Raw genomic sequence first — 26,920 nt, forward strand, 5'->3', positions numbered from 1 at the left:
AATCAAGTGTCTCTGACGGTGGGGGTGCACACCCACCGTCAGACACACCGCCGTACTATGAGGGGCCCAGTGCCAGTACCGACACCCACGAGTGGGCCCCCCTTGCTTTGGCAGGGCCCCAGCATTTGCAATGTTTACCTCTCCCTGCTCCTCCGCTGTGTAGTCTGGGCTGTCAAATCCTTCACTGGGACTGCCACTACAAATTTGGTGAACTGATAGAAGATGATGGTTAAGACGTAGCTATGCCCTGTCCCGCTGGCCGGGATCTAGCTTCAGATGATCAATGGCTTCCATTTCTTATGGACGTCGACTCACAATGAGATGCAGTGGTGGTTTCTCATCAGCTTTCACAGTTTTCCTACCCACAGACGTGTGACATTCCAGCGCACATTTTTAAATGTGCCCTCTCATGCCAATCCAAATGAATCTCCTATGGCTTCTGTCTTTTGCACTCCAAAGTTACGTGACAGAGCATGATAGGCAGTGAGCACCATGTTTACATCTCTCTCTGTGATCAAAATTATATGGATATGAGTAATGGCGATGGGATCAACGGTACTGCGATACAGCAACACTTTCTTCACAAAGAAAAGTTTTCGCTGTCTCCACACACTAATTAATTGAGGGTCTGTATCGCCTCTGAGAATTGTGACGGAAGTTTATCCCGTGAATAGGAATTCCTAGATTTCTGCAATCACTAGAATTTATGTCAATAATTGTATGCATCTCATTTCCTATTGCGGAGAGTCTGGATTGTCTTACTGAGACAGAAATATATATGAAGATTTAAAAATACCACCAAAAGTGTATACTGGTGTACGCTTCAAATACATTTCCTTTTTTCTTCTTTTTAGATTGTTGTCTAATGCATACTGAGAACATGGAGATTTTAAATATTTAAACTATGCTATATATACCTGCTATCCAGTGATAAGTAGTGTTGAGCATTCCGATACCGCAAGTATCGGGTATCGGCCGATATTAGCTGTATCGGAATTCCGATACTTAGTTCCGATACTTTTTTCATATCGAATACCGGAATCGGAAGTTCCCATAATGCTAGGAGCCCGCTCGATTTGATTCAGCCAATGGGGATCCTCAGAAGTGTGGGCACATCCTGTTAGGCATGTAGGCATGTTAACTACTGGCATGGCTGTGATTGGCTGCTGAAATGATGTCATGATGCACTATAAAAACCGCAGCAGCCGCCATTTCGGGTTCACTCTGCTGTGAATTCAGTTAGGGACAGGCTGCTGTTGAAGACTGTGAGGGACAGTTAGAAATAGCGATCATCAAACATATCTATTGCTCTACCCAGGCTACATAATCAACCACTGTAGCATTTTTGTAGCCCAGCAGCGCTGTTTTAATAGCTGTCTGTAAGGGCTGTGTGAGTGCAGACCCACACTGTGTAGTGTGTCCTGCAGGCACATCTGCTTGTAGGCCGGCCAGCGTGTGTCTCTGCCTCATACACATTTTTCTTTTATTGCTGCTTTTTTTTTCTCCTGTATAGTGTGCTTCCATAAATATCCATATACGTTGGTTGCAAACACTAAAGGAGTGGACAGCGGAGCCTTTCAGCAGCCTTTCAGTGCTATAGCCCATTTCTCTGCACTGTTTTTGGCTGTCTGATAGGTCTCTCTGTGTGTGAGTGCAGCTCACGTTGCAGTGTGTTCTACAGCCACCGCTAGCTGTAGTCCGCTCAGCGTGCGTCACTGCCTCATACATAGTCCTTTTTTTGCAGCAAATTTAGCCAGATTTTTGCTCCTATATTAGTGTGCTTCCATCCGCATCCATTGTCATTGGTTGGTTGCAAACACTATATAGGATTAGATAGAGGAGCCTTTTTGCTGGCTTGTGCTTCCTGCATTGTAATCGCTCCAAAAAGTTTGTGATACTATAGCTTTCAAACTAGCTTCCAAAAAAAAAAAAAGGAAATAAAGTTCACCAAACACTCCACTTTACAGTTGTGTAGGCCACATTAGATCATATTAAAGTGTAGTACACACACTCTTAGTCTTAGCCAAACTAGTGTTTCTTATACTTGTTAGCAGGTTTTCAGGAATAAGAACACTAAGCCACCCCTTTTTTACTTTTCTGCCTATCTTTATCAGTCTACCAAGATGAAGAAGGCAGGGAGTAAGGCACGTGGTCGTGGCCATGGAGTTTCAGCAGGGAGAGGACGGGGGGATTCAGCAGGGAGAGGGTGTGGGGATTCGGTGTCTGCTGCGGCCACCAGTGACCCGGCATCCCCCACTTTTACCAGGCAACAGTACTTCATGCGCAGCTTTGTACGACCTCGCCATACCCAACTGCTGCATGACGAACAAATTGAAGCCGTTGTCGGATGGATGGCAGCTAACGCATCCACTTCAATGACTTCCGCATCCTCCCAAGGCCAGAGCACTGAAGAGCAACCATCTGTCTCTTCACCACCTGCCAAATTGCCCAGGCAGTCTGAGAGCCCTGGACAGGAGCCATCTCAATCTTTACTTCTGTTCTCAGAATCTGTTGGCTTGGAAAGAGGTGGCCAGCCAAGCAGCATTCTAGAGCGTGAAGAAGAGGGAGTATGCAGTGATGCGCAACTGCTTTGTCACTCTGAATCTGAAGAGGCGGGTGGGCCAGTGCCTATTGTCAGCACACCTCACTGCTCATCTGATGATGATGAGACTCAGTTGCCAATTTCTGGTGCGTACGGTGCTGGCGAGACAACCCAGGACCAGCCGGTGCTTGAAGAGGGGAGTGGAGATGATGAGGTCCTTGACCCATCATGGCGTCAGCCACAGGAAGGTGGTGGGAGCAGCTCTGAGGAAGAGATTCCCCGAACGGCCAAAAGAGGAGGGAGAGGGCGGGGGCAGACTTGGTTGCCTGTAGCATCCACTTTGGCACCCGTGAGGAGCAATCCTCTTCCAAAACAGAAAACGGGCGCTCCCAGGACTTGCAAGCTCTGTCATCAGAAAGTTAAACGAGGGAAAAATGTGAGGAACCTCAATACCACAAATATGTGGAAACATGTGCGTACCAAGCACGAGGTGGAGTTACACAGACACACTGAAGATGTAGGCCAACCTTCAGCAGCACCTACCACCTCTTCAGCTCGTGTTGGGGCCTCTTCCTCCAGCTCACACACAGCTGGTTCGGCTTCCTCACTGGAACGCCATGGAAGAACCACTGCCACTGTTGTCCAGAGACCCAGTGAAATTCCACCCACTGAAGCACGTTCTCAGTCATCAGCACACTCCCAGGCCACTCACCAGCAATCGGTAGCACAGGCATGGGAGAAAAAGCGGCCATACTCGGCAAACCATCCCCAAGTACTGGCTCTGAATGCCGGCATTGCCAAACTACTGGCCCTTGAGATGCTGTCATTCAGGCTGGTGGAGACTGACACCTTCCGGAACTTGATGTCATTGGCAGTTCCACAATATAATGTGCCCAGCCGCTTTTATTTCAGCAGGCAAGCCGTCCCTGCCCTGCAAAAGCATGTGGAGGTAAAAATTAAAAATGCGCTACTAAACGCCGTCAGTAGCAAGGTCCACCTGACCACCGTTGCGTGGACCAGTAGCCATGGACAGGGACGATACCTTTCCCTCACTGCCCATTGGGTCAATGTTGTGGAGCCAGGTACAGATCTGGAGAGTGGCTCTGTACGTATTCTGCCAACTCCAAGGATTGCAGGAATGCAGTCTGTACATATTGAGTCCTCCTCCTACTCTAGTTCCTCGGAATCAGCACTGCATGAGCCTGTTAGGCCAGATATGAGCACAGGTGTGGCCAAACAGCAACAGGCCGTCCTTAAATTAATTTCTTTGGGGAATCAGAGCCACACAGCACAGGAGCTCTGGAATGCCATCAAGCAGGGGAGAGCAATGTGTGGTTTGTGCCAGCGAATCTCCAGCCAGGTTTGGTAGTGAGTGACAATGGCCGAAATCTAGTGGCAGCTCTGGGCCTAGGCAACCTCACCCAAATACCATGTCTGGCACACGTGCTCAATTTGGTCGTGCAGAGCTTTCTGAGGGACTATCCGGATCTTGATGCACTGCTGCACAAGGTTCGCCTAGAGTGTGCTCACTTGCGGCGTTCCAGCATGGCAAGATCGCGCATTGCATCTCTGCAACGCCGATTCCGCCTGCCAGAACATCGCATCATATGTGACCTCCCCACCAGGTGGAATTCAACGTTACATATGTTGGAGCGGTTGTGTGAGCAGCAGGCAGCAGTAATGGAGTACCAGCTGCATCAGGCGCAAACAAGTCGCACTGTGCGCCGGACACACTTCACCACCACTGAGTGGGCCACTATGAGGGACATCTGCCAAGTTTTGCGTGCCTTCGATGACTCCACGCGGATGGCCAGTGCAGATGATGCACTAGTCAGCATGACTGTCCCCCTTATCTGTCTGCTTCAAAAAACCTTACAAGCACTAAGTGAGGAGGTTTTTGAAGAGGTCGAGGATGAGGAGTCAGAAATGCCATCTGCTTCTGGCAAGTCTGCGCAACGTGCCTCCACACAAAGGCCCAGGCAGGGGACACTTAGTGAGGAGAATGACGAGGAGTCAATGGAGGAGGAGGAATACATCTCTCCAGAGGACGGAGGTACACAAGGCTCTAGTAGTCAGTGTGTACAGCGAGGGTGGGGTGATGCTGAGCAGGCTGAGATGCTGCCTCAAGCTGGGGACAGCGTTTCCGGTCCAGGTGGCAGTCTGCAGCACATGGTTGATTTCATGCTGCAGTGCTTGTTAAATGACCGCCGCATCACCAACATTCTCCACACGGCTGATTATTGGGTGTACACCCTCCTAGATCCTCGCTACCGGGACAACTTACAAAGCCTCATACCACAGTTGAACCGGGAGCGAAAAATGCGGGAGTACCAAGAAACACTTGTGCAGGCCATCATGTTCTCCATTCCCCCCGCAAGTGTTGCTGGTAGTGCTTTTCAAAGCAGCCATGTGGGTAGAGGCAGTGGAGGAAGCTCTGCACAAAGAGGTAGCAGAGGCAGTGCCGCAGGACAAGGCAAGGCCAGTATGGCCCAAATGTGGAAAAGTTTTGTGGGACCGCCACAAACGGCTACACCATCACAGACGGCTCCAGTCAGCAGGACTACTTGTCTTGCCCTGTTAGTGTACTCCCAGACGGCTCTTCCCCGTTCAAGTATTGGGTCTCTAAGCTGGATACATGGCCAGAGCTTAGCCAGTATGCATTGGAGGTGCTGGCTTGCCCTGCTGCCAGTGTATTATCGGAACGTGTCTTTAGTGCTGCAGGTGGTGTGGTAACAGACCGTCGCACCCGACTATCCGCAAATAATGTTGACCGGCTTACTTTTCTGAAAATGAACAAGGCTTGGATCTCACCTGAATTTGCCAGTCCTCTTCCAGAATAAATAATTGGCTGGCAACAGGATCCAGGTCTCCTGTTGTGTTCATGTTTCGATGACCTGAACTTTATTTCCTGGGCTACAGCAACGCCCGTTGTTGCTCAGAAGTGCTGTCCACACAGACAAAACACTCGCTCATGTGTAAGTGGGGTTCGGTAACGTCAGCTGATCCCCTGCTGTGTGTATAGCAAAGTGTCCTGCTCCCTCCACAGTCAAACAACCTCAGATTTACACCTGGCTCCAAGTAGGCCTCGGCCTACTACCTGATTTTCCCTGGGCTCCGACACCGCCAGTTGGTGCTCAGAAGTGCTGTCCACACAGACAAAACACTCGCTCATGTGTAAGTGGGGTTCGGTAACATCAGCTGATCCCCTGCTGTGTGTATGGCAAAGTGTCCTGCTCCCTCCACAGTCAAACAACCTCAGATTTACACCTGGCTCCAAGTAGGCCTCGGCCTACTACCTGATTTTCCCTGGGCTCCGACACCGCCAGTTGGTGCTCAGAAGTGCTGTCCGCACAGACAAAACACTCGCTCATGTGTAAGTGGGGTTCGGTAACGTCAGCTGATCCCCTGCTGTGTGTACATCAAACTCTCCTGCTGCCTACAACTTCTGACTACCTCTGATTTAATATGTTCTCTGATTTGCCCTCTGTCTCCACTCTGTTTTGAGTATTTCCTCCGGCCTACAACACCGCCTGTTTCTGCTCTCAAGTGCCGTCTGCACAATCCACACTTGTTCCTGTGGTACCTGGGTCCTGTAACATCTGCTCATCTCCAGAGGTGAGTCCGGCAATGTCTCCTGCTTTGTCTACATTCCCACAACTTGTAGTGGAAAAGTGGACAGAGCATGAGACATTGCCTGACTCACCTCTAGGGAGAAGCTGCTGTTACAGAACCCCAGTAACACAGGAACAACTGTGGGTTGTGCAGATGGCTTTTCAGAGCAGCAACTGGCGTGGTTGGAAGCCAGAGGAAATACTCGAAACAGAGTGAAGACAGAGGCCTAATTGGAGTACATTGACAGTTAGTATGTCAGTATTCCGGGTTTTCTAAATCAGCTTGTGAATGAATTTGCCCTTTGTTAAGATGGAGGTTGCTGTTCTTGTGTGCCCTACTTCCTGTTCATGTGTATAAAACCGGCTCAGGTGCTGCCTTTCCTTGCTGGAGTATTCTGCTTCCTTCAGCTGTGCTGCTGGTTTCTGAGTGTGCTTCTGCTGTGGCTCTGGACCTTCCCTGTTCTCTGTAGGAAAGCTGCACTCATCTTTGGAACTTAACCCTTGGTTCATGGTATCTGGTAAGAACTGTATTCCTGAACTATGTGTGGTTCTTAACCCTTCACTCTTCCCCAATGAGAGCAGTCGGAACTGTCACCTACCGTATGCCTTAATGTGAACCTGTTTCTGGACTCACCTGTGTTCATGCTGCTCCAGGGATCAACTTGTGAATCAGCCTTTGGACTTTCCTGTGTTCTTGCTGCGTCTGGGATTTACCTATAGACTTGTTCTGGACTTCCCTGTGCTTGCTACATACCTGATTGGACTCTCTCTGCATCACTACGCTGTGAACTGCGCCACATCACCTGAGTGTTACACTCACCTTGGATCACATGTTTATGAGGACCCTGTTTTAGGAACTTTAATGAATTGCTATATAGCTTTAGGACTTGTCTCATTTCAGGTTATCAGCATATTGTTTTTGGGTGTCACTGCTGTTATAAAATACACTATTTGCACTAAAGTAAACCGCTTCTGTCTGTTCATTGCCCCACGCTATCAGAATCCTCGAGTTCCTGCAATAGTATTACAGGATACTCCAGCCAAAAGAGGATTCTGCTGGGGCAATGTCACAGTCACAAGCGGACAAGATGTTTTCTATGATTAACTCCTTGCAGCAGGAGGTGGGGGCTTTACAAAATAAGCTCAGAGACTTGGAGTCCCAGGTGGACCACAATGCACAGGTGTTTGGTCAGGCTCTCCAAGATCTACGTACCAGGACGGAAGTCCAGGAGGCCTTACCTACTGAGCGTATACTGTCCCCCAGTATGCCCAAGTTGCCCCCATTCCGGTTTAATGGTGACCGAAGTCAATTTCGTGGGTTTGTTAATCAATGCATATTATTTTTTTATGTACATGCCTCTTACTACCGGTCTGATAGATCTAAGGTTTTATGTATTATGTTGTTGACATCACGGGCTCTGGCTTGGGAAAATCCTATGGTTGAAAGTCACGATACCCGTCTAAATAATTTGGATGATTTTCTGACATCTATGGCGCAAATATTCGACGATCCCAACCGCCGTGCCACCGCTGAATCTGCCCTGCTGTCATTACGCCAGGGGAAGCGCTCAGTCATAGAATATGTTACCGAATTTAAGAGGTTAGTGGTGGATACCAACTGGGAAAACAATGCTTTATTGCCAATTTTTAGGAAAGGTTTATCCAGTGCAATCAAGGATGAGCTAGCTCGTTCCGAGTCCCCACAGGAGTTCGAGTTGTTTTTACAACACTGTGTGCGTATTGACATTCGCCTAACTGAATGTAGACAAGAGAAATGGGCAGCTTTAAATCGCATTGCTAATTTTTCTCTTCCATCTAGGGAAACTACAGGCAAAAACCCGCGGGAGACTGAGGAGGTGCCTATGCAAGTGGACGCGCTACAAAGACGTGAGAATAATGAACGCCTGGAATACCGTTTCCGTGAACGATTATGTTTTTATTGCGGTCAATCAGACCATTTCCTCATTAATTGTCCTAAATGTCCCAGGCGACCTAACAAGGTGTTAGCGGCAGTAGGGGATTATGACAATACGGACGCTGAGTCTGAAGTTTCGGAGACCAGTCTACACCTAGACGCTGTGTTTCCCCCAACATTGATGTCGACTTCCCCTAAAGATCAAGGGGAAAAATATTCACATTGTTCTCTTCCTATTCAGATTCTGTGGGAAGGTCAGTGGATACCAAGTTCTGCTATGATAGACTCTGGAGCAGGTGGGAATTTCATGGATTCTTCTTTTGCCAGGAAACATGGTATAAGGACACAACTACGAGCTTCTCCAGTCACCATGGAAACGGTGGATGGTTCCCCATTAACTTCTGGACCAGTAGACCGGGAAACGGTGCTCCTGGAGTGTAAGATGGAACCAGACCATCAGGAAACCCTTTCATTTATGCTAATATCTTCTCATTTTCCTATAATTTTAGGAATTCCCTGGCTACGGTCGCAAAATCCAAACATCAATTGGGAAACCAAGGAGATATCCTTCCCCTCGAAGGGTAGTCCTACCATCTGTCCAACAGTCACGGTTCCAGTTACCCGGGACGTGGAAGAGGCAATACAGGTACCCACTCTCCCTCTGGTTTACCAGGAATTCGCAGACGTTTGTGACAAAAGGAAGGCAGACTAACTCCCACCACATAGACCATATGACTGCCCCATAGAATTGCTTCCTGGGGCAGCGATCCCTTTCGGCCATGTTTACCCGCTGGCAGCTCCAGAACTAAAAACATTACGAGAGTATATAGATGAGAACCTAGCCAAGGGGTTTATCCGACCATCCTCTTCACCAGCGGGAGCCCCAATATTCTTTGTAAAGAAGAAAGATGGGACTCTAAGACCCTGCATTGACTACCGGGAGCTAAATAAGGTAACCATTCGTAACAGGTACCCGTTGTCACTAATTCCTGAAATGTTGGAAAGAGTCCGTCAAGCCAAGGTGTTTACCAAATTAGACCTTCGTGGGGCATATAATTTACTCCGTATACGTCCCGGAGACGAATGGAAGACGGCTTTTAGATGCCGGTATGGACATTTTGAATATTTAGTGATGCCATTCGGACTGTGTAACGCTCCTGCTGCTTTTCAACACTTAGCCAATGATATCTTCAGGGATTTATTGGACCATTATGTGGTAATTTACCTGGATGACATCTTAATCTTCTCTGATTCTCTACAGGAACATCAGGAACATATCAAGACCGTGCTCAGACGTTTAAGAGAGAATCATTTATACATCAAACTCGAAAAATGTGAGTTTCATTGCTCCGAAATTCAATTTCTGGGCTATATTATTTCTCCCAGGGATTGAACATGGAATCCAGCAAGATCCAGGCGATCATAGACTGGCCGGTACCAGGAAACATCAAAGAGGTACAAGGATTTATTGGTTTTGCTAATTTTTATAGACGTTTTATCCGGAATTTTTCGGAAATTGTCCGTCCCATCACTCTCCTTACTAAGAAGGGGAAGAAGTTTGTATGGTCTTCACAAGCCCAGGAAGCCTTTGACCGCCTCAAGGTTTGTTTTACCACGGCTCCGATATTAATGCATCCGGATCCTGCACTTCCTTTCATCGTGGAGGTGGACGCTTCTGACTGTGCACTGGGAGCTATCCTCTCACAACGAACCGGAGACAAAGGTTTGCTGCACCCGTGTGCCTTCTTTTCGCGCAGGTTATCTTCTGCTGAACTAAATTATGACATTGCAGATAAGGAACTTTTGGCAATCATTTTCGCCTTTAAAGAATGGAGACACCATTTGCATGGAGCAACTCAACAGGTAGTAGTGGTTACAGATCATCGTAATTTGGAATTTCTTAAATCCGCCAGGTGTCTTTCTCCCCGACAAGATAGGTGGAGTTTGTTCTTGCACCAGTTTGATTTTATTATCTCATACCGCCCAGGTGCACGTAATGGGAAGGCCGATGCGTTATCCCGAATCCACACGGTGGACTCCGTGCCTGGGACCCCGTCTAAGACCATCTTGTCTGATGCCAATTTCATAGGAGTGCTCCAGGACCGGGACTTGTGGGAGGAGATCAAGCTGGCCTATGACGGTGATGCATTTCTTGCTGCTCCACCTGACAACGTGAATCTTGTCTTTCAGAATGGTGTGTGGCTTAGAGATCGACGTATTTACGTCCCAGAGGCTGTGAGACTTCGAATCCTCAAATTGGTCCATGACTCCGTATTGGCTGGTCATAGGGGGGTACAGAAGACTCAGGAATTTTTAAGTCGTTTTTTCTGGTGGCCTACCTGCTTAAAAGATGTGAATGAGTATGTCCGCTCTTATGAGGTTTGTGCCAACTACCCGTACCATCTTGCCCTTGGGGGTCTATTTTGATGGACTTTACTGTGGAATTACCCACCTCTGGCGGTAAAAACACTATTTTGGTGGTAGTGGACCGTTTAACAAAGGCGGCCCATTTTATTCCTTGTACCGGTTTCCCCTCAGCTACAGAGACAGTGGATCTGGTTATCCAGAACGTTTTCCGGCTGCATGGGGTACCAGATGAGATCATCTCTGACAGGGGAATACAGTTTACCTCTAGGTTTTGGAAAGAATTTTGCTCTGCGCTCCACATTAATGTTTGCTTGTCTTCTGCATACCATCCTCAGACCAACGGGCAGACCGAACGTACAAATCAAACCTTGGAGCAATATCTACGCTGCTACGTCAGTCATTTGCAGGATGACTGGCTGAAGCTACTTCCTTTAGCAGAATTTTCGTACAACAACTCACAGAGCAGTTCCACAAAGGTAACTCCTTTTTTTGCCAATCTGGGATATCATCCAAATATTCTCCCTAGGTCTCCGGTTGTCTCTTCGTTACCGGCGGTTCAAGACAGAGTGGAGCTGTTACAACGTAATCTTGAAGTTTTGAAGGACTCCCTGACTGTAGCACAGGAGCGTTACAAGAAGTCAGCTGATAGGTTCCGGAAACCAGCACCTTTGTATAAGGTAGGAGACTTGGTTTGGTTGTCTACCAAGAATCTAAGGTTGGGTGTTCCTTCGCAGAAACTGGGACAGAATTTCATCGGTCCATTCAAAATTACCGGGATTGTGAGCTCCGTTGCTTGTCGGCTGAAGCTACCACGAACTCTAAAGGTACACCCAGTATTTCATGTTTCTTTATTAAAACCGGTTTCTCCTAACAAGTTTCAGGGACGTATCGTACCTCCTCCACCAGTGTTGGTTAATGGCGAAGAACAATTTGTGGTCCAGGACATTATTGATTCAAGACTTCATCAAAACCGGCTTCAGTATCTAGTTAGATGGCAGGGTTACTCTCCTGAAGACGATTCCTGGGAACCAGTAAGTAACATCAATGCTCCCCTGAAGGTTGCTCAGTTTCATTGGAGATACCCAGACAAACCTGGTCCGGGATCGTCCTGAGGCCGTTTCTAGGGGGGGAGTAATGTCAGTATTCCGGGTTTTCTAAATCACCTTGTGAATGAATTTGCCCTTTGTTAAGATGGAGGTTGCTGTTCTTGTGTGCCCTACTTCCTGTTCATGTGTATAAAACCGGCTCAGGTGCTGCCTTTCCTTGCTGGAGTATTCTGCTTCCTTCAGCTGTGCTGCTGGTTTCTGAGTGTGCTTCTGCTGTGGCTCTGGACCTTCCCTGTTCTCTTTAGGAAAGCTGCACTCATCTTTGGAACTTAACCCTTGGTTCATGGTATCTGGTAAGAACTGTATTCCTGAACTATGTGTGGTTCTTAACCCTTCACTCTTCCCCAATGAGAGCAGTCGGAACTGTCACCTACCGTATGCCTTAATGTGAACATGTTTCTGGACTCACCTGTGTTCATGCTGCTCCAGGGATCAACTTGTGAATCAGCCTTTGGACTTTCCTGTGTTCTTGCTGCGTCTGGGATTTACCTATAGACTTGTTCTGGACTTCCCTGTGCTTGCTACATACCTGATTGGACTCTCTCTGCATCACTACGCTGTGAACTGCGCCACATCACCTGAGTGTTACACTCACCTTGGATCACATGTTTATGAGGACCCTGTTTTAGGAACTTTAATGAATTGCTATATAGCTTTAGGACTTGTCTCATTTTAGGTTATCAGCATATTGTTTTTGGGTGTCACTGCTGTTATAAAATACACTATTTGCACTAAAGTAAACCGCTTCTGTCTGTTCATTGCCCCACGCTATCAGAATCCTCGAGTTCCTACAATAGTATTACATAGTAGTAGTCTAGAAACAATCGAAAACTGCCACCAAGTAGGCCTCGGCCTACTACCTGATTTTCCCTGGGCTCCGACACCGCCAGTTGGTGCTCAGAAGTGCTGTCCACACAGACAAAACACTCGCTCATGTGTAAGTGGGGTTCGGTAACGTCAGCTGATCCCCTGCTGTGTGTACGGCAAACTCTCCTGCTGCCTCCTAATTCAAACAATGTCTTATCTTAAACTGTCTCCAAGTAGGCCTCAGCCTACAAAATGACTATCCCTGGGCTCCAACATCGTCAGTTGTTGCTCGGAAGTGCTGTCCACACAGAAACAAACACTTGTTCATGTGAAAGTGGGGTTCAGTAACGTCAGCTGATCCCCTACTGTGTGGAGGGCAAAGTTTCCTGCTCCCTCCAAAGTCAAAATACCTCCGATTTACACCTGGCTCCTAGTAGGCCTCGGCCTGCACCCTGATTGTCCCTGGGCTCCAACAACGCCAGTTGGTGCTCGGAAGTGCTGTCCACACAGAAAAAAACTCGTTCATGTGAAAGTGGGGTTCGGTAACGTCAGCTGATCCCCTGCTGTGTGGAGGGCAAACTGCTGCTGCCTCCAAATTGTAACTACTTCAGATTTAAATATTCTCTGATTTGGCCTCTGTCTCCACTCTGTCTCTAGTATTTCCCCTGACCTCCAACACAGCCAGTTCCTGCTCACAGTTGCTGTCCATGCATTCCACACTTGTTCCTGGTGTTCTGTTACGTGAGCAGATCCCCCAATGTGTGTCCGCCACTGTCTCCTGTGAGACAGTGGCAGACACACATCAGGGGATCTGCTGACATTACAGAACCCCAGTAACACAGGAACACATGTGGATTGGGCAGACGGCTACTGTACGCATAAACTGGTGGTGTTGGTGGTCACGTGAAATCCTGGAAACAGAGTGGAGACAGATGCCTTATTGGAGCACGTTGACAGTCTGTTGTAGCCTACAAACAATCTAAATCTACCACCAAGTAGGCCTCGGCCTTCACCATGATTGTCCCTGGATTCCAACAACGCCAGTTGGTGCTCGGCAGTGTCTTTGGCACGGGTACTCCCTGTTGCCGGGTTAGCCGACTCTACGGTGCCTGCAGTTTAGGTAACTCCTATGTGGGCTGCGGGAACTGGCACTGAAGGCTGGATCCGTAGTGCCAATGGGACATGGACCCCCTGTAGGACTGTGGGTTTCGGTAACTGCGGCCGGCTTGCGGCCTGGCAACTTTGCTTTGGATGGGTACCTTCTGCTACCCACCCGGGTTCCAGCACTGTCAGCTGGTTCTCGCCAGAGCCTTTGGCCTAGGTGCCTCCATCTCGGTATCCGAAGGTCCAGCACCGTCAGCTGGTCCTTAGTAGTGCTTTCTAGCACAGGTACCTCTTGCCTAGTAACCGTGGTCCAGCACCGTCAGATGTTCCTCGGTAGTGCCATTGGCTCTTGTAGCTTTTGCTACCCATCTGGGTTCCAGCACCGTCAGCTGGTTCTCGGCAGTGTCTTTGGCATGGGTACTCCCTGTTGCCCAGCCTGTTTTCAGCACGCCTGCTGTTTCCGGGTAGTGTCAAGGTCACTATGCCACCAATCCGTTGTCCTGTCGTCTTGCGGCCGGGTTAGCCGACTCTACAGTGCCTGCAGTTTAGGTGACTCCTATGTGGGCTGCGGGAACTGGCACTGAAGGCTGGATCCGTAGTGTCAATGGGACATGGACCCCCTGTAGGACTGTGGGTTTCGGTAAATGCGGCCGGCTTGTGGCCTGGCTACTTTGCTTTGGATGGGTACCTTCTGCTACCCACCCGGGTTCCAGCACTGTCAGCTGGTTCTCGCCAGAGCCTTTGGCCTAGGTGCCTCCATCTCGGTATCCGAGGTCCAGCACCGTCAGCTGGTCCTTGGTAGTGCTTTTCAGCACAGGTACCTTCTGCTTAGTAACCGTGGTCCAGCACCGTCAGTTGGTCCTCGGTAGTGCCATTGGCTCTTGTTCCTTCTGCTACCCATCCGGGTTCCAGCACTGTCTGCTGGTTCTCACCAGAGCCTTTGGCCTAGGTGCCTCCATCTCGGTATCCGAGGTCCAGCACCGTCAGCTGGTCCTTGGTAGTGCTTTTTAGCACAGGTACCTTCTGCTTAGTAACCGTGGTCCAGCACCGTCAGTTGGTCCTCGGTAGTGCCATTGGCTCTTGTTCCTTCTGCTACCCATCCGGGTGCCAGCACTGTCTGCTGGTTCTTGCCAGAGCCTTTGGCCTAGGTGCCTCCATCTCGGTATCCGAGGTCCAGCAACGTCAGCTGGTCCTTGGTAGTGGTTTCTAGCACAGGTACCTCCTGCATAGTAACCGGGGTCCAGCACCGTCAGCTGTTCCTCAGTAGTGCCATTGGCTATTGTTCCTTCTGCTGCCACTACGGGTTCCAGTACTGTCAGCTGGTTCTCGCCAGTTTCTCAGCCTTCTTGTACCTTCTGCTACATTTCCAAGATCAAGCTTTTTGAAATTGTCTTTGGTAATCCTTATTGATCTCCATGACGACGACGACGACGACCCTGAAGACCACACCAAAGAAGACCCGAAATATGAACCTAAATAATAAGACCAAGAGGACAAAGAACATGAAGACAACCACCAAGATACAGAACAAAAGACAGAAGAACAAGAAGCAGAAGAAGCAAAAGCAGAAGAACAGAAAGCAGAAGAACATTAAGCATAAGACTAAAAATCAGCATAGAAGAAATCAAAATTATAAGCAGAAAAAGACTAAGCAGTAAATGGGGGTGAGTCCGTTCCTCCTTGTGGTGCCCCTGGAAAATGCCTGCTGCTGCAGGCCAAACTGAACGCGGACAAATCCTGTTGTAAATCTTTTGTGACAGGCAGAACGTAAGGTGTAATCTTATAACTTTTATAGATAAGTACTACAGGAATGCCTGTCACCATAAGAAAATGAATAAAAAGAAGAATAGGAAGAAGATGAAGAAATAGCATATGAAAATTAATAATAGCTGAATAAGAAGAATATGAAGAATGGAAAAAAAAAATTAATGGGAAGAAGGTGATGAAGAAGAAGATGAATAAGGTGAAGAAAAAGTTGATGAAAAAAATGCTACTGCTGCGGATCATGAAGGAGAAAGTGTGGGAGAAGTACAAAAGAAGGTGAAGAGCATGGAAGTTGTGAAACATACATATCTGACTAAATATAAAAAAGTTAACATAGTCAATATCTTTTTAACTCCGAACGTCTTGAAAAAAAAAATTGTAATTAATGCTATGCCATGTGATTTGAATAGACCACTATGCCTTTAATGTCTCCTCCACCTCCCACAATACATTCTACATGATTCTTATTTGTTTTCAATTATGTAGAATTAGCCAACAAGGAAATAAAGGGCTTTTTTAAATTCCGATACCGGAAGTCCCATTGACTTGAATGGGACTTCCGGTATCGGAATCGGCGATACCCGATATTTTTTTCGTATTGGCCGATACCATCCGATACGATATTTTTGGGTATCGAACGGTATCGCTCAACACTAGTGATAAGGTACCCTTTCTCAACTTTGCACAAGCTGGTCAAATCCATACTGGGCCTGAGACCGTCTGAGCCTGCCTCCTGTTATATAGACATAAGTTTTTAATGTGTAAACTATGCTATACATACCTGTTATCCAGTGATACAGTACCCTTTCTCACCTTTGTCCAATCATTTCTAATCCATACTGGGCCTGAGACAGTCTGAGCCTGCCTCCTGTTATATAGACATAGGTTTTTAATGTGTAAACTATGCTATACATACCTGTTATCCAGTGATACGGTACCCTTTCTCACCTTTGTACAATCACGTTTAATCCATACTGGGCCTGAGACCGTCTGAGCCTGCCTCCTGATATATAGACATAGGTTTTTAATGTGTAAACTATGCTACATATATACGTATTACTCGGTGAATCTGTACCCTTTATCAACTTTCTAGAATCTTGTCGAATCCATACAGGGCCTGAGAATGGCTGCCGAGCTGTTAAGCAAGCTACAGCAACTGTGGTTTGGACACGTAATTTTTTGCATTTTTTCAGGAATGCTGGTTAGGCCTAATTCAGGAATTGCGGTTGACCTGCACTTACTGGGAAATCATCGTTCGCGGGGAATAATTGGAATCACAGATCCCCATCACTAACGGTGTTTTGCTGGTTATCTGCACCTGTAAGCAACAAAAGCTGGTCCTTTCAGTGTAGCGCGCATGCAGCCCCAGACATGTAACGCTATGATAGACCATGATAGTGCCAGAGCCTCGCGTATCCCTCTAGTAAGCTTGACGCGTACCGCGGGGGCATGCCTGAGTCTCGTTCGTTAACGGAATAAAGCTGACAAATTGCTAGCACAACTGCAAATGGACATACCACACCACACACACAATCGACAAAGCTTTCAATATGTGCATCTTTTCTTGAGGTGGCATGGTTGTGGTTTCCCGGGTTGAGTCCAATTAAGCCGCAGGCTCCACTCCTGGTGGTGCCCTTTTGGACATTCCTTTAAGGTTCAGCTTTGCAATCATACTGCCCCCGGAAAGCAAACACTTTGCCTTCATGGACGCTGTTTGAAGGTTCGTGGGAATAATGCCACCCGATCACCAGTTGGCATAATTTATTGGTGGGAAGTCCGACAGTATATGATCGTGTTCGATTTCAGAATTTTTTTTTTTTTTTTTTGGTTGGTATTTTACATTTTTATTCCAGCCTTTCTTGACTTCATAAGGGAATGACAAGCCTATATCTGTGTCTCCTTCACCTCCTCCTTTTACTCCTCCACCTCTTTTCTAAATGTAGTTGCCATTTTCCATATGTAATTTTTGTCTTCTGAGCATTTTCTCTGCTTTGGGACACCTTTTAAGGTGTTTTGTAATTGTTTTCTATGTGTTTGTGTTTGCCTGCCATTGTTTTCAATGGGGTTCGACGAACATTCGACGAACTTGCCTCCTGTGTGACGAACCAAAACACTAGCGTGGTGGCTCAACACTACTCCTGATATATAGACGTACATTGTTAATGTTTAAACTATGCTATATATACCTGCTATCTGTGATACTGTACACTTTGTCTACTTTTTATATTCTTGTCTAATCCATACTGAGCCTGTGAGCGTCTCTGTGTGACTGATGGAATGTATATGGAGATTGACAATTATCCTTTGACTGAATAGAGCTGTATGCTTCTGATACAGTGCCATATATCTGATGTTATTTTGTGTCTATTTTGTGCTAAATTTTGAAGTTTGGTGGAAGAGGCAGCGGACGTGGGCGTGGGGGGGGGCCAGCTGGTGCTGATGGTGGTGGTGCATCTGCTGGTAGTGGCAAAAGCACAATAGCAGCTAAGGCAAGAGGTGTTGAGCCTGCGTCATGGTCTGGCACCGGAACGCCTGGAAGGCTACCTTTTCTGGGAGTAGGTTAACCGCTTTTAAAGGCGGAGCATGAGGAACTGATTTTGGCTTACATTGCCGAAACAGACTCCATCAAATATGCCCGCCTCTTCTGAAGTTTCAAAAAATGCAAGCACTGAGTGGTCAAGTGCTGTCTCCTGGTCAGGAAGAACCCCTTTCCTTGTGTCCTGCACCCCCACCCAAACTGAATGAGGCAGCAGGCCACACTTCACATTAGTCCATGTAGATCTTTCTATCATACCATGCCTGGGTTATCAAGTCAAATCGTGAATTCCCCAGTCCAAGATGAATCTGACATGGAGTGTGGGTGGCCAGCCAGGGCAGTGGGGTTAATCGGTACCGGGCCGGTGTCTCACAGGGATGTGTCACGGTGGTGGTGACCCATTCCGTGGCCCTGGGCGTGCATGCAAAGGGGTGAATTACGTTTGTAGGTGAATGATACGTGACGCCACCTCTGGTTTCTGATTAGATTGAGCAGCGCTGCAGTGTCACTTCTGTGGGACAGATGTTGTGGTGCAGCTAAGATGTAGAAGACCTGCACAGGTAGGGCCATAGTCGCAGGGCAGATGAAAGAGTTGGGAGATGGTGTGCAGTGCAGGATGTAGCTGAGCCGTGCGCCAGGTGCAGGAGAAAGATGACAGACACAGTCGCGCAGTTCTTTTACCTGTACTTGGTAGGTACTGTCCAGGACCCAGAGTACAGATGGAGAAGGAGTTGGTCAGCTTGGAAGCCAATTTGGATTTCTCTCTCTGCAGATAGGTAGTGTGGCCTCCATTCTAGCGCTTATCTGAGGTACTCGCAGTGCTGAGTTCAATGAAGTTCCCCCTGTTGACTCTCTTTTGGAACTTTCTCGTATGGCTGTCAGCCGTAGCCTTTTCCTTCTGGCTCACACACGTCGATGCTGGGGCCTCCGAGCCTCAGTTGGGTACAGAGCATTTACAGTTGCTTATTGTGAGTTCATTTTCCCCTTCACCATTGAGGTCTGATGAACTCCCTCCTCTGGTGAAGGAAGGTAGTGCGGCTGATTACCAAACACCTGGGCAGCTAGATGATGACTGGGTGGCTGGAATTGAGGACTGGATATAAGGCAGCCGACACCCTTCTGCCTTGCTGGTGATCCTGCTGGATTCTTGGAGACCAGTCTGATTCCTGCATCTCAAAGCTAAGTTTTTCTGCTCTGCTTTGTACTCTTCAGTTTTGTTTTTGTTTTGCCTTGTTTTTTGGGAGTTCTGCCATCCCCAGCCGGGGGTGAGCTGTATTCCATTTTTGTCTCTGATCTGTTGATCTTTTGCTCTGTCTTCAGAATATACCTGAGTGCTGATATAGTCTTTTGAAGCCTAGCGACTTCAGGGCCTGTTTTTCCTATCAGTCGGTTGGCACATTTTGGATAGGGTTTTTGCGGATGGCAGACAGCGGCTTTCCTATCCTGTCCTATTTAGTTAGCTTGGGCCCCATCATTTGTTCAACCTATCTTTCTATCTGTGTTAGTGTTTTCATCTTGCTTCACCGTCATTATATGTTGGGGGCTGCCTATTGCTTTGGGGTCTGCTCTGGGACAGTTTAGTTTTTCCCCTTTCTGTCTTTAGGCTATGTAGTTCTCCGGCTGAGATCGAGGGGTCTAGGGCACCGTAGGAACCCCCCACGGCTACTGCTAGTTGTTGTGGATAGGTCCAGGGGTCTGCAATCCGATAGCTGCCAACCTCTCTGGTTTTTCTGGACTTAGCTGGTATTTTGTTTTTTCCTCCTTCGGTGACTCATCATAACAGTTGCTACTTCCTCCGGATTCTGCTGCCGGAACGTCAGTGTTCCTACAAACTCGGAGACCGAAATCCGGACCATGCGCTCCAGCTAGGAGTTAGCCTTAACTCTGCTCATCCTCCAGCTCCCCTTCTCACGTCCACACACTTCCCCTTCCCTGCACAGAATGGCCTAACTTACCTCCTCCCGACCACAGAGAGCAGCTCCTCAGCTGTCATGTTCAGAGGTCTCCCTTTTGGCGTGGAGTGGGAAATGTGTTGTGTGTTGTTTTAACTGCTAGAGAGATCCTTTGTTGCTCCCAAGTATGACATCACACTCCCTAGGAGGAAGGTAATGCCACTGTGGCGACCGTACTCCTGGGGACGCCACAAGTGCACTGATGCATAGCTACTGCTAGATGATTCTGCTGGTACATTGACCCAGACCACTACATTCCCCTCACACTCTACACAGCCAGAATCTGACCCAGAGGAAACTCAGGTTCCCCTTCCCGCATACTATACCACCTTACACGGTGATAAAGAGGAAGGTGCAGATGAAAGTGCAGGTTCCTTGAGCTGGTGGGGGGGCATACTCATGGGCGACGGCACTGGCACAGGGCCCCTCATAGTATGCAAAAGTGTCTCTGCCGGTCTGCCGGTGGGAGGGCCCACCCCCACCCCCACCCCCACCCGCCGTCAGACACACCCCCACCCGCCGTCAGACACACCGCCTCACACCACCGTACTATTAGAGGGGCCCTGTGCCACTGCCGTCGCCAACGAGTGGGCCCCCCTGCTTGCTCAGGATCACAGCACTTGCAAAGTTGAAATACTTTCCTCTCCCTGCTCCACCGCCATGACGTCTTCTGCGTTTCCTGACAGTGATAGTCTGATCAGAGAGCGCAATGACATCACGTCTGTACGCCCTCTGCCTAAACAGCCAAGTGCAGTGAGATGGACGATGGGGACGACGAGGAGTCCAGACTAGTACAGGGATTCCATAGCGAGGAGACTTATTTAATTGTTTTCAATGTTGGGACAGCAATTTTTGGGGAGCACTATACTTTGGAGAATGATATATGGGGCCCACCATACACTGGAGCATTCCAAAGGTGGACATCAGACACTGGAGCAGCATTTACAGGGCACATTATAAACTAGAGCATTAGAAATGGGGCCCATTATGTATGGAGCTTTATTTGGGCCCATAAAACAGTGGAGTTTCATCCATGGGGACCAGCATATACTGTAGCATTATGTGGAGCTCATCATATACTGTTTCAAACATTATATGGGACCAATGATTCTGTATGGAGAAATATATGGGCCTCATTACTCAGTATAGCGCACTATGCGGTGGCCATAATACTGTATGGAGTAATATACTGTCCGTTTTTGGAGCTATTTAAAATGGATATCAGTCATGAGATGTAAAAAGTGAAGTATTTTTCATTGTACTATGCCGCTATTTCTCTGCGGTATCGGAGCATCATGAGTTGTGGTATGTGTTAAAGGGGCGCTCTTTGGCCCAGGGCACATGAAAACCTGGAGCCAGCCCTACCCCCCACAAATTTAGCCAAATAACCCCCATTTTTCAGTGCGTAACTAGTATTATGAAGTAAATTAAGGTTGAAAAGCTTCAGTAATCAGAATTGATGTTTTTGGCATTCAAAAGGGCACTGTAGGTGTGTTTCCTGTCCTCCACTCCATGCCGACTTTGCTTCCCCATTGACTTGCATTGGGTTTTATGTTTTAGTCGGCCTTCGACTTTTCACGATAATCGGCCGATTTCGTTCGACCCGACTTTTGCGGAAGTCAGGTTTCATGAAACCCGACTCGACCAGAAAAAGGCAAAGTCGCTCATCTCTAATTACCACCACATAGTGACCAAATACTACAATACTGATCATGAATATAAGGCACAATACTAACAACGCTGTTGTTACCACCAGAGATATTATACACACAAGTATATAGTGTACAATATAGTTTCAGTGTACAGGTAATTCAGTTATCACCTGTGGCATTATACACCAGAGCTCTGTATATAGTTTACAGTGTACAGGTGTACATTGATAACCAGTGACATTATACACAGGACCTTTGTATATAGTCTCAGTCTAGAGGTACCACAGTGCTCAACTGTGACATTATATACAAGAGCTCTGTATATAGTATATTGAGTACTGGTAATACAGTGAGAACCAGTGACATTATACACAGGAGCTCTGTATATAGTGTAAAGTAGAGTTGAGCGACTTTGGTCGGATCGGGTTTCATGAAACAAAATTTGTTTCAGATGAAACTGGTCCGACTAGGGCAAAAAAAGTCAGAGTTTCGTCCGAAACCCGACCCCAATGCAAGTCAATGGGGAATAAAAGTCGGCATTGAGTGGATGAATGTCATCCGCTCAATGCCGACTTTTATTTCCCATTGATTTGCATTGGGGTCGGGTTTCGGACGAAACTCCGACTTTTTTTGCCCTAGTCGGACCAGTTTCATCTGAAACAAATTTTGTTTCATGAAACCCGATCCAACCAAAGTCGCTCAACTCTAGTGTAAAGTATGCATGTACTTGTGATACAGTGACTCACCAGTGATGTTCCTAGGTGAAGTCCTTCATGTTCGCTTTTCTTCTTCATTTGACACAGACCGCCATCACTTGTTCCCCACACATTAAATAACCCCCCATCCCCACTCAAAATGGTAATTAGTCATCCATCAATTGTGCAAGATCTCCCACTTAAAAAGATGAGAGAGACCTGTAATTGCCATCATAGGTAGACCACAACCATGAGAGTCAAAATGAGAAAACAAATCCAGAAAATCACCTTGTCTGATTTGGCAAGATTTATTTTGCAAATTATGGTGGAAAATAAGTATTTGGTCACCTAAAAACTTGCAAAATTTCTGGCTTTTACAGACCTGTAACTTCTTTAGGAGGCTCCTTTGTCCTCCGCTGATTACTTGTAGTAATGGCATCTGTTTGAACTTGTTATCAGTATAAAGGACACCTGTCCACAACCTCAAACAGTCACACTCCAAACTCCACTATGGTGAAGACCAAAGAGCTGTCGAAGGACAACAGAAACAAAATTGTACCCCTTGTACAATTGGTGGCTGACTAAATACTTTTTTCCCCACTGTATGTTGCTGTAGAATGACACATGGAGTGCTGATATGTTCCATTGCTCACGTGCCTTGATGATGCCCTCGGTGATGCTGACCCCGGCACACGTCAGCACTGCATCCTTCAATCTAGAGCAATATACCTTTCACAGGTTGTAAGACATTATCTCCTTTTGGCTGAATTGTACTATTTAAGATATGCCTACTGCTGTGATGCCACTCCTCCAGAAGAAGGAATCTCGGCCAAAATGTGTGTTGAGGTGGTAGTATTGCAGTATTGGACCAAGGTAAACCAGCGGGCTTCCTCTACATCCTGCTCAGGGACCTGCCAAGGCCCTGGGGACTACTAGAGAATTCTCCCGTGTCCAGGTGGGCTAATCTGACTTTTGCTGGGCAGAGTGGGACCGAACACTTCCCTACTACCTTGGCTGTTGCAAGGAACTGCAATTCAGCTCCTATTCAATTGATCTATGTAAGAACAGGTGCATATGGCCATAGATTCTGTCATCCGAGAGAATTTGGCCGATTATACAAATGACACTGTGATCAAACTCTGATCAGAATTTGATCAGAGTGTCAGCATAGTGTGCTCTGATTCTCTCGGACAAGAAGAAGATGGAGAAAAAAATCTGACTGCACTCAGATGTCACCCAAGTGCAGGTTTATGTTTTCAACGCACTCATTTTATTTGTATTGCTGAGTGCGATCCAAATATTGGATCAAACTGGGGCATGCAGCAATTTCTTTCCTCTGACAGTCTTTGTCCAAGGAAAATATTGGAAATGTGCACGGCTCTATAAACTAACATTGGATCGAGTGCGAAACAATGTTTTGTTGGATTAGATAGCATTCAAACCAAAAATACGCACATCTGCACCTGCCCTAAGGGGGTCCTATGAAGATATTTCTGATGTGTGTATTAGTTTTAAAGTGTGAAGCAAGCCGTAGCAAGAATAAAGCATTGAGTAAGAAGGATTTATTGTTTTCTCCATACATAGAATTAAGCTTTCGGTTCCTTTAAGAACGACATGGAATCAAGGCTGAACAGATTTGAGTCTCTCACTGGATGAATAAACAATTGAAGTGATTAATTTACTTGACTACATTTTCATTTAAAGCTTCAGAAAAAAATAAAAAATCAGAGCATTCACAATCTTGGCAAGAAAAAGCTTCATTTTACCAGCTCTCTCCACGCTTTACAAAATCAATCCTTTAATTTGTTCTGAGAGTCTTATTCCCTTTTATGTAATTTATTCTTTCAACCCCTTATGACATGGAATTCTTTAATATATATTAAAAAATATGGAACTGGGATTCAGCAAAACATGAATAAAGCGTTGTCTGACACATTTCGGTTTGTAGTTAATAAAAGATATTACGTGTTTTATTTCAGTCTATCTCAAACATTATTTCAGTGGACACCACTGGGATAAACTGTGGATGTTTGCTTTCCACTGACAGTAGATGGTGTAGTATGGAAAGAGAATTACACATTGAAGTCTCTAGAGAACTGGACTGTATTTTTATCTTCCAAGTAATGGCACATTTATGTCCACTGTGAACAATAAGTGTTTTTAAGTATTAAAGTATCAATCCATTTCTCCTTTTATATTTTCTAACATCACATTTGTTACTTTTATTTTTCTATGTATACAATATTCCCTTTTGCTTAATTACAATGGAACCACTTAAAGGGCCCGTTACACGTAGCGATATCGCTAGCAATATCGCTGTACCATCACTGGTTTTGTAACGCAGCAGCGATATTGCTAGCGATATCGCTATATGTGACACTTACCTCCGACCGGCTCCCCCGCTGGTTATCGGTGATTGCGCGAGAACGGCCTGGGCCATTTATCGTCAGCCGATTCCTGTTGGGCTTCCTGTGGAGAGACGAGTGATGCATGGACGCAGGCGGGAGGACGTCAGGATCGCCTCGTCTGACAGGTAGGTAACGACCCCCGACCGCTGCTATGTCGCTGGTGAGATCTGCCTGTGTGGCAGCTCACTAGCGACCACTTAGCGATGCACTAGCGATCCATATCGTTGTCGGGATCGCTCGTGCATCGCTACGTGTAACGGTACCCTAACAATCCATGGTGTGCAACTACAGGCAGCATTGCTGCTTCAAACAATTAGAGAGAAGTCACAATGCAGTCAACAATGAACCTTAAAAGAATCCATCACCATTAAATGACCTATTTTTTTTTTTTAAATCTGGCTTTAGTGTTAAACATATTTTTAAGAAACTTGTTGCCACCTTTTTTTTCATATTTTTATAAAAAAATATAATTAGAAATCCTGTAATGTTAACACTGGCCTCTAGGGCTTTTTTAGGCTCTAACCTATTGCTATGTCAGGAAATCAATGTACACATCATCAGCAACGCTCAGACACAAGCTATATCTTTTGTAATGAAGAATTGAAGGAGTGTATAAAAAGTTCACTGTGAATAGAGGAAGAGCGTGGCCAACTGTGACATGACCTATTGTGATTGATGGATCCTGTGTTATCGGCTGTGTATAGCGGTGTTACCTTTAATTGCAATCCTGCCTCTGCTGATAAATAGCCTGCTGAAAACTGTTCCTGAAACACAGTAAATATGAGTGTCAAATAGCCCCAATGGCCATTGTAAAAATTGTAAGATTACTAATTTACTTTTAATGCAGATTATGATATGAAAAGCAGTATAAAAGCCACAGAGAGATAAGGAAAGAAATAAAAATAATTTACATATACCAAAGAAATCTTTAACCCCTTTCCGACATCAGGCGTAATAGTACGCCGAAGTCGGATTTCCTCCCTTTGACCTGGGCTACAGTGGTGAGCCCACATCTTTCCGGCACACGGCATCTGTTTTGAACAGCGGACATGTGCCCTCAATAGCCGTGGGTGGAATCGCGATCCACCCGCAGCTATGAAACCATTAAATGCCACTGTCAAACGTTGGCGCCGGAAATACACACACCGGCGACCCGCGTCACGTGATCACAGGTCACCGATGTGTCGACATGACAACCAGAGGTCTCCTGGAGACCTCTATGGTTGTCAGTGCCGGATTGCTGTGAGCGCCACCCAGTGATCGGCACTCATAGCAAGTGAGCAATTGAACTAAATAGAGGCGATCTGACCATCGCCTCTATGTAGCAGAGCCGATCGGTCTGTGGCAGCTTCTAGTCTCCCATAGAAACTATTGAAGCATGCCAAAAGTAAAAAGAAAATGTTTTTAAAAATATTAAAAAAATAAAAAAATATAAAAGTTCAAATCACCCCCCTTTCACCCCATTTAAAATAAAACCATAGAGACTATTGAAGCTTGCCAAAAGTGAAAAGAAAATGTTTTTAAAAATATTAAAAAAATAAAAAAATATAAAAGTTCAAATCACCCCCCTTTTGCCCCATTCAAAATAAAACCATAAAAATAAAATCAAACATACACATATTTGGTATAGCCGCGTTCAGAATCACCTGATCTATAAAAAAAAAGGATTAACCTGATTGCTAAACAGTGTAGCGAGAAAAAAAGTAAAAGCGCCAGAATTATGTATTTTTTTGTCACCGCTACATCGCATTAAAATGCAGTAACGGGTGATCAAAAGATCGTATCTGCACCAAACTGGTATCATTAAAAACATCAGCTCAGCACGCAAAAATAAGCCCTGACCCAACCCGAAATCACGAAAAATGGAGATGCTATGGGTATCGGAAAATGGGGATTTTTTTTTAACTAAGTTTGGATTTTTTTTTCACAGCTTAGGTAAAATAGAACCTAGACAAGTTTGGTGTCTATGAACTTGTAATAACATGGAGAATCATAATGGCAGGTCAGTTTTGGCATTTCATGGACCTACTAAAAAAGACAAACATAAAACAAGTGTGAGATTGCAATTTGGAATTTGTTTCCCATTTTCTAGTACACGACATGGTAAAAGCAATGCTGCTGTTCAAAAGCACAACTCGTCCCACAAAAAATAAGCCCTCACATGGCCTTATAAACAGAAAAATAAAAATGCTATGGCTCTGTGAAGGAGGAGAGCGAAAAACGAAAACACAAAACTGAAAAAAGCTTCGGGGGTCAAGGGGTTAAAGTGTAAAATAATTTCAATAATAAAATTCTTAAAACTCAGAAAAAGATAGACACAAATTGATTCTCATGTAAAGTGTTTGAACACTCTCTCTTGTTTCCAAACTACGCGTTTCAGCCGATGCCTTTATCAAGTTGTCAAATTGTTTTAGGGGGGATGAGGGGTGAATTTTTTGTCTTTATATATAATGTTTTCATT

General features: G+C 46.2%; 1 protein-coding gene across 1 annotated transcript in view; it reads left to right on the top strand.

Moving 5' to 3' along the window:
* Positions 1-7,217: 7,217 nt before the first annotated feature.
* Positions 7,218-26,920, top strand: part of LOC141046861 (uncharacterized) — an 82,976-nt gene continuing 63,273 nt past the window's right edge. Inside the window, exons 1-3 of the mRNA XM_073541532.1 lie at positions 7,218-7,467; positions 7,973-8,040; positions 9,330-9,402. Coding sequence (XP_073397633.1) covers positions 7,218-7,467; positions 7,973-8,040; positions 9,330-9,402 — 391 coding nt within the window. The remainder of the gene's footprint in view (positions 7,468-7,972; positions 8,041-9,329; positions 9,403-26,920) is intronic.

The sequence above is a fragment of the Dendrobates tinctorius genome, unplaced genomic scaffold (genome assembly GCF_039654945.1).
Source record: "Dendrobates tinctorius isolate UK_male_01 unplaced genomic scaffold, ASM3965494v1 ptg000122l, whole genome shotgun sequence".
Taxonomy (NCBI): domain Eukaryota; kingdom Metazoa; phylum Chordata; class Amphibia; order Anura; family Dendrobatidae; genus Dendrobates; species Dendrobates tinctorius.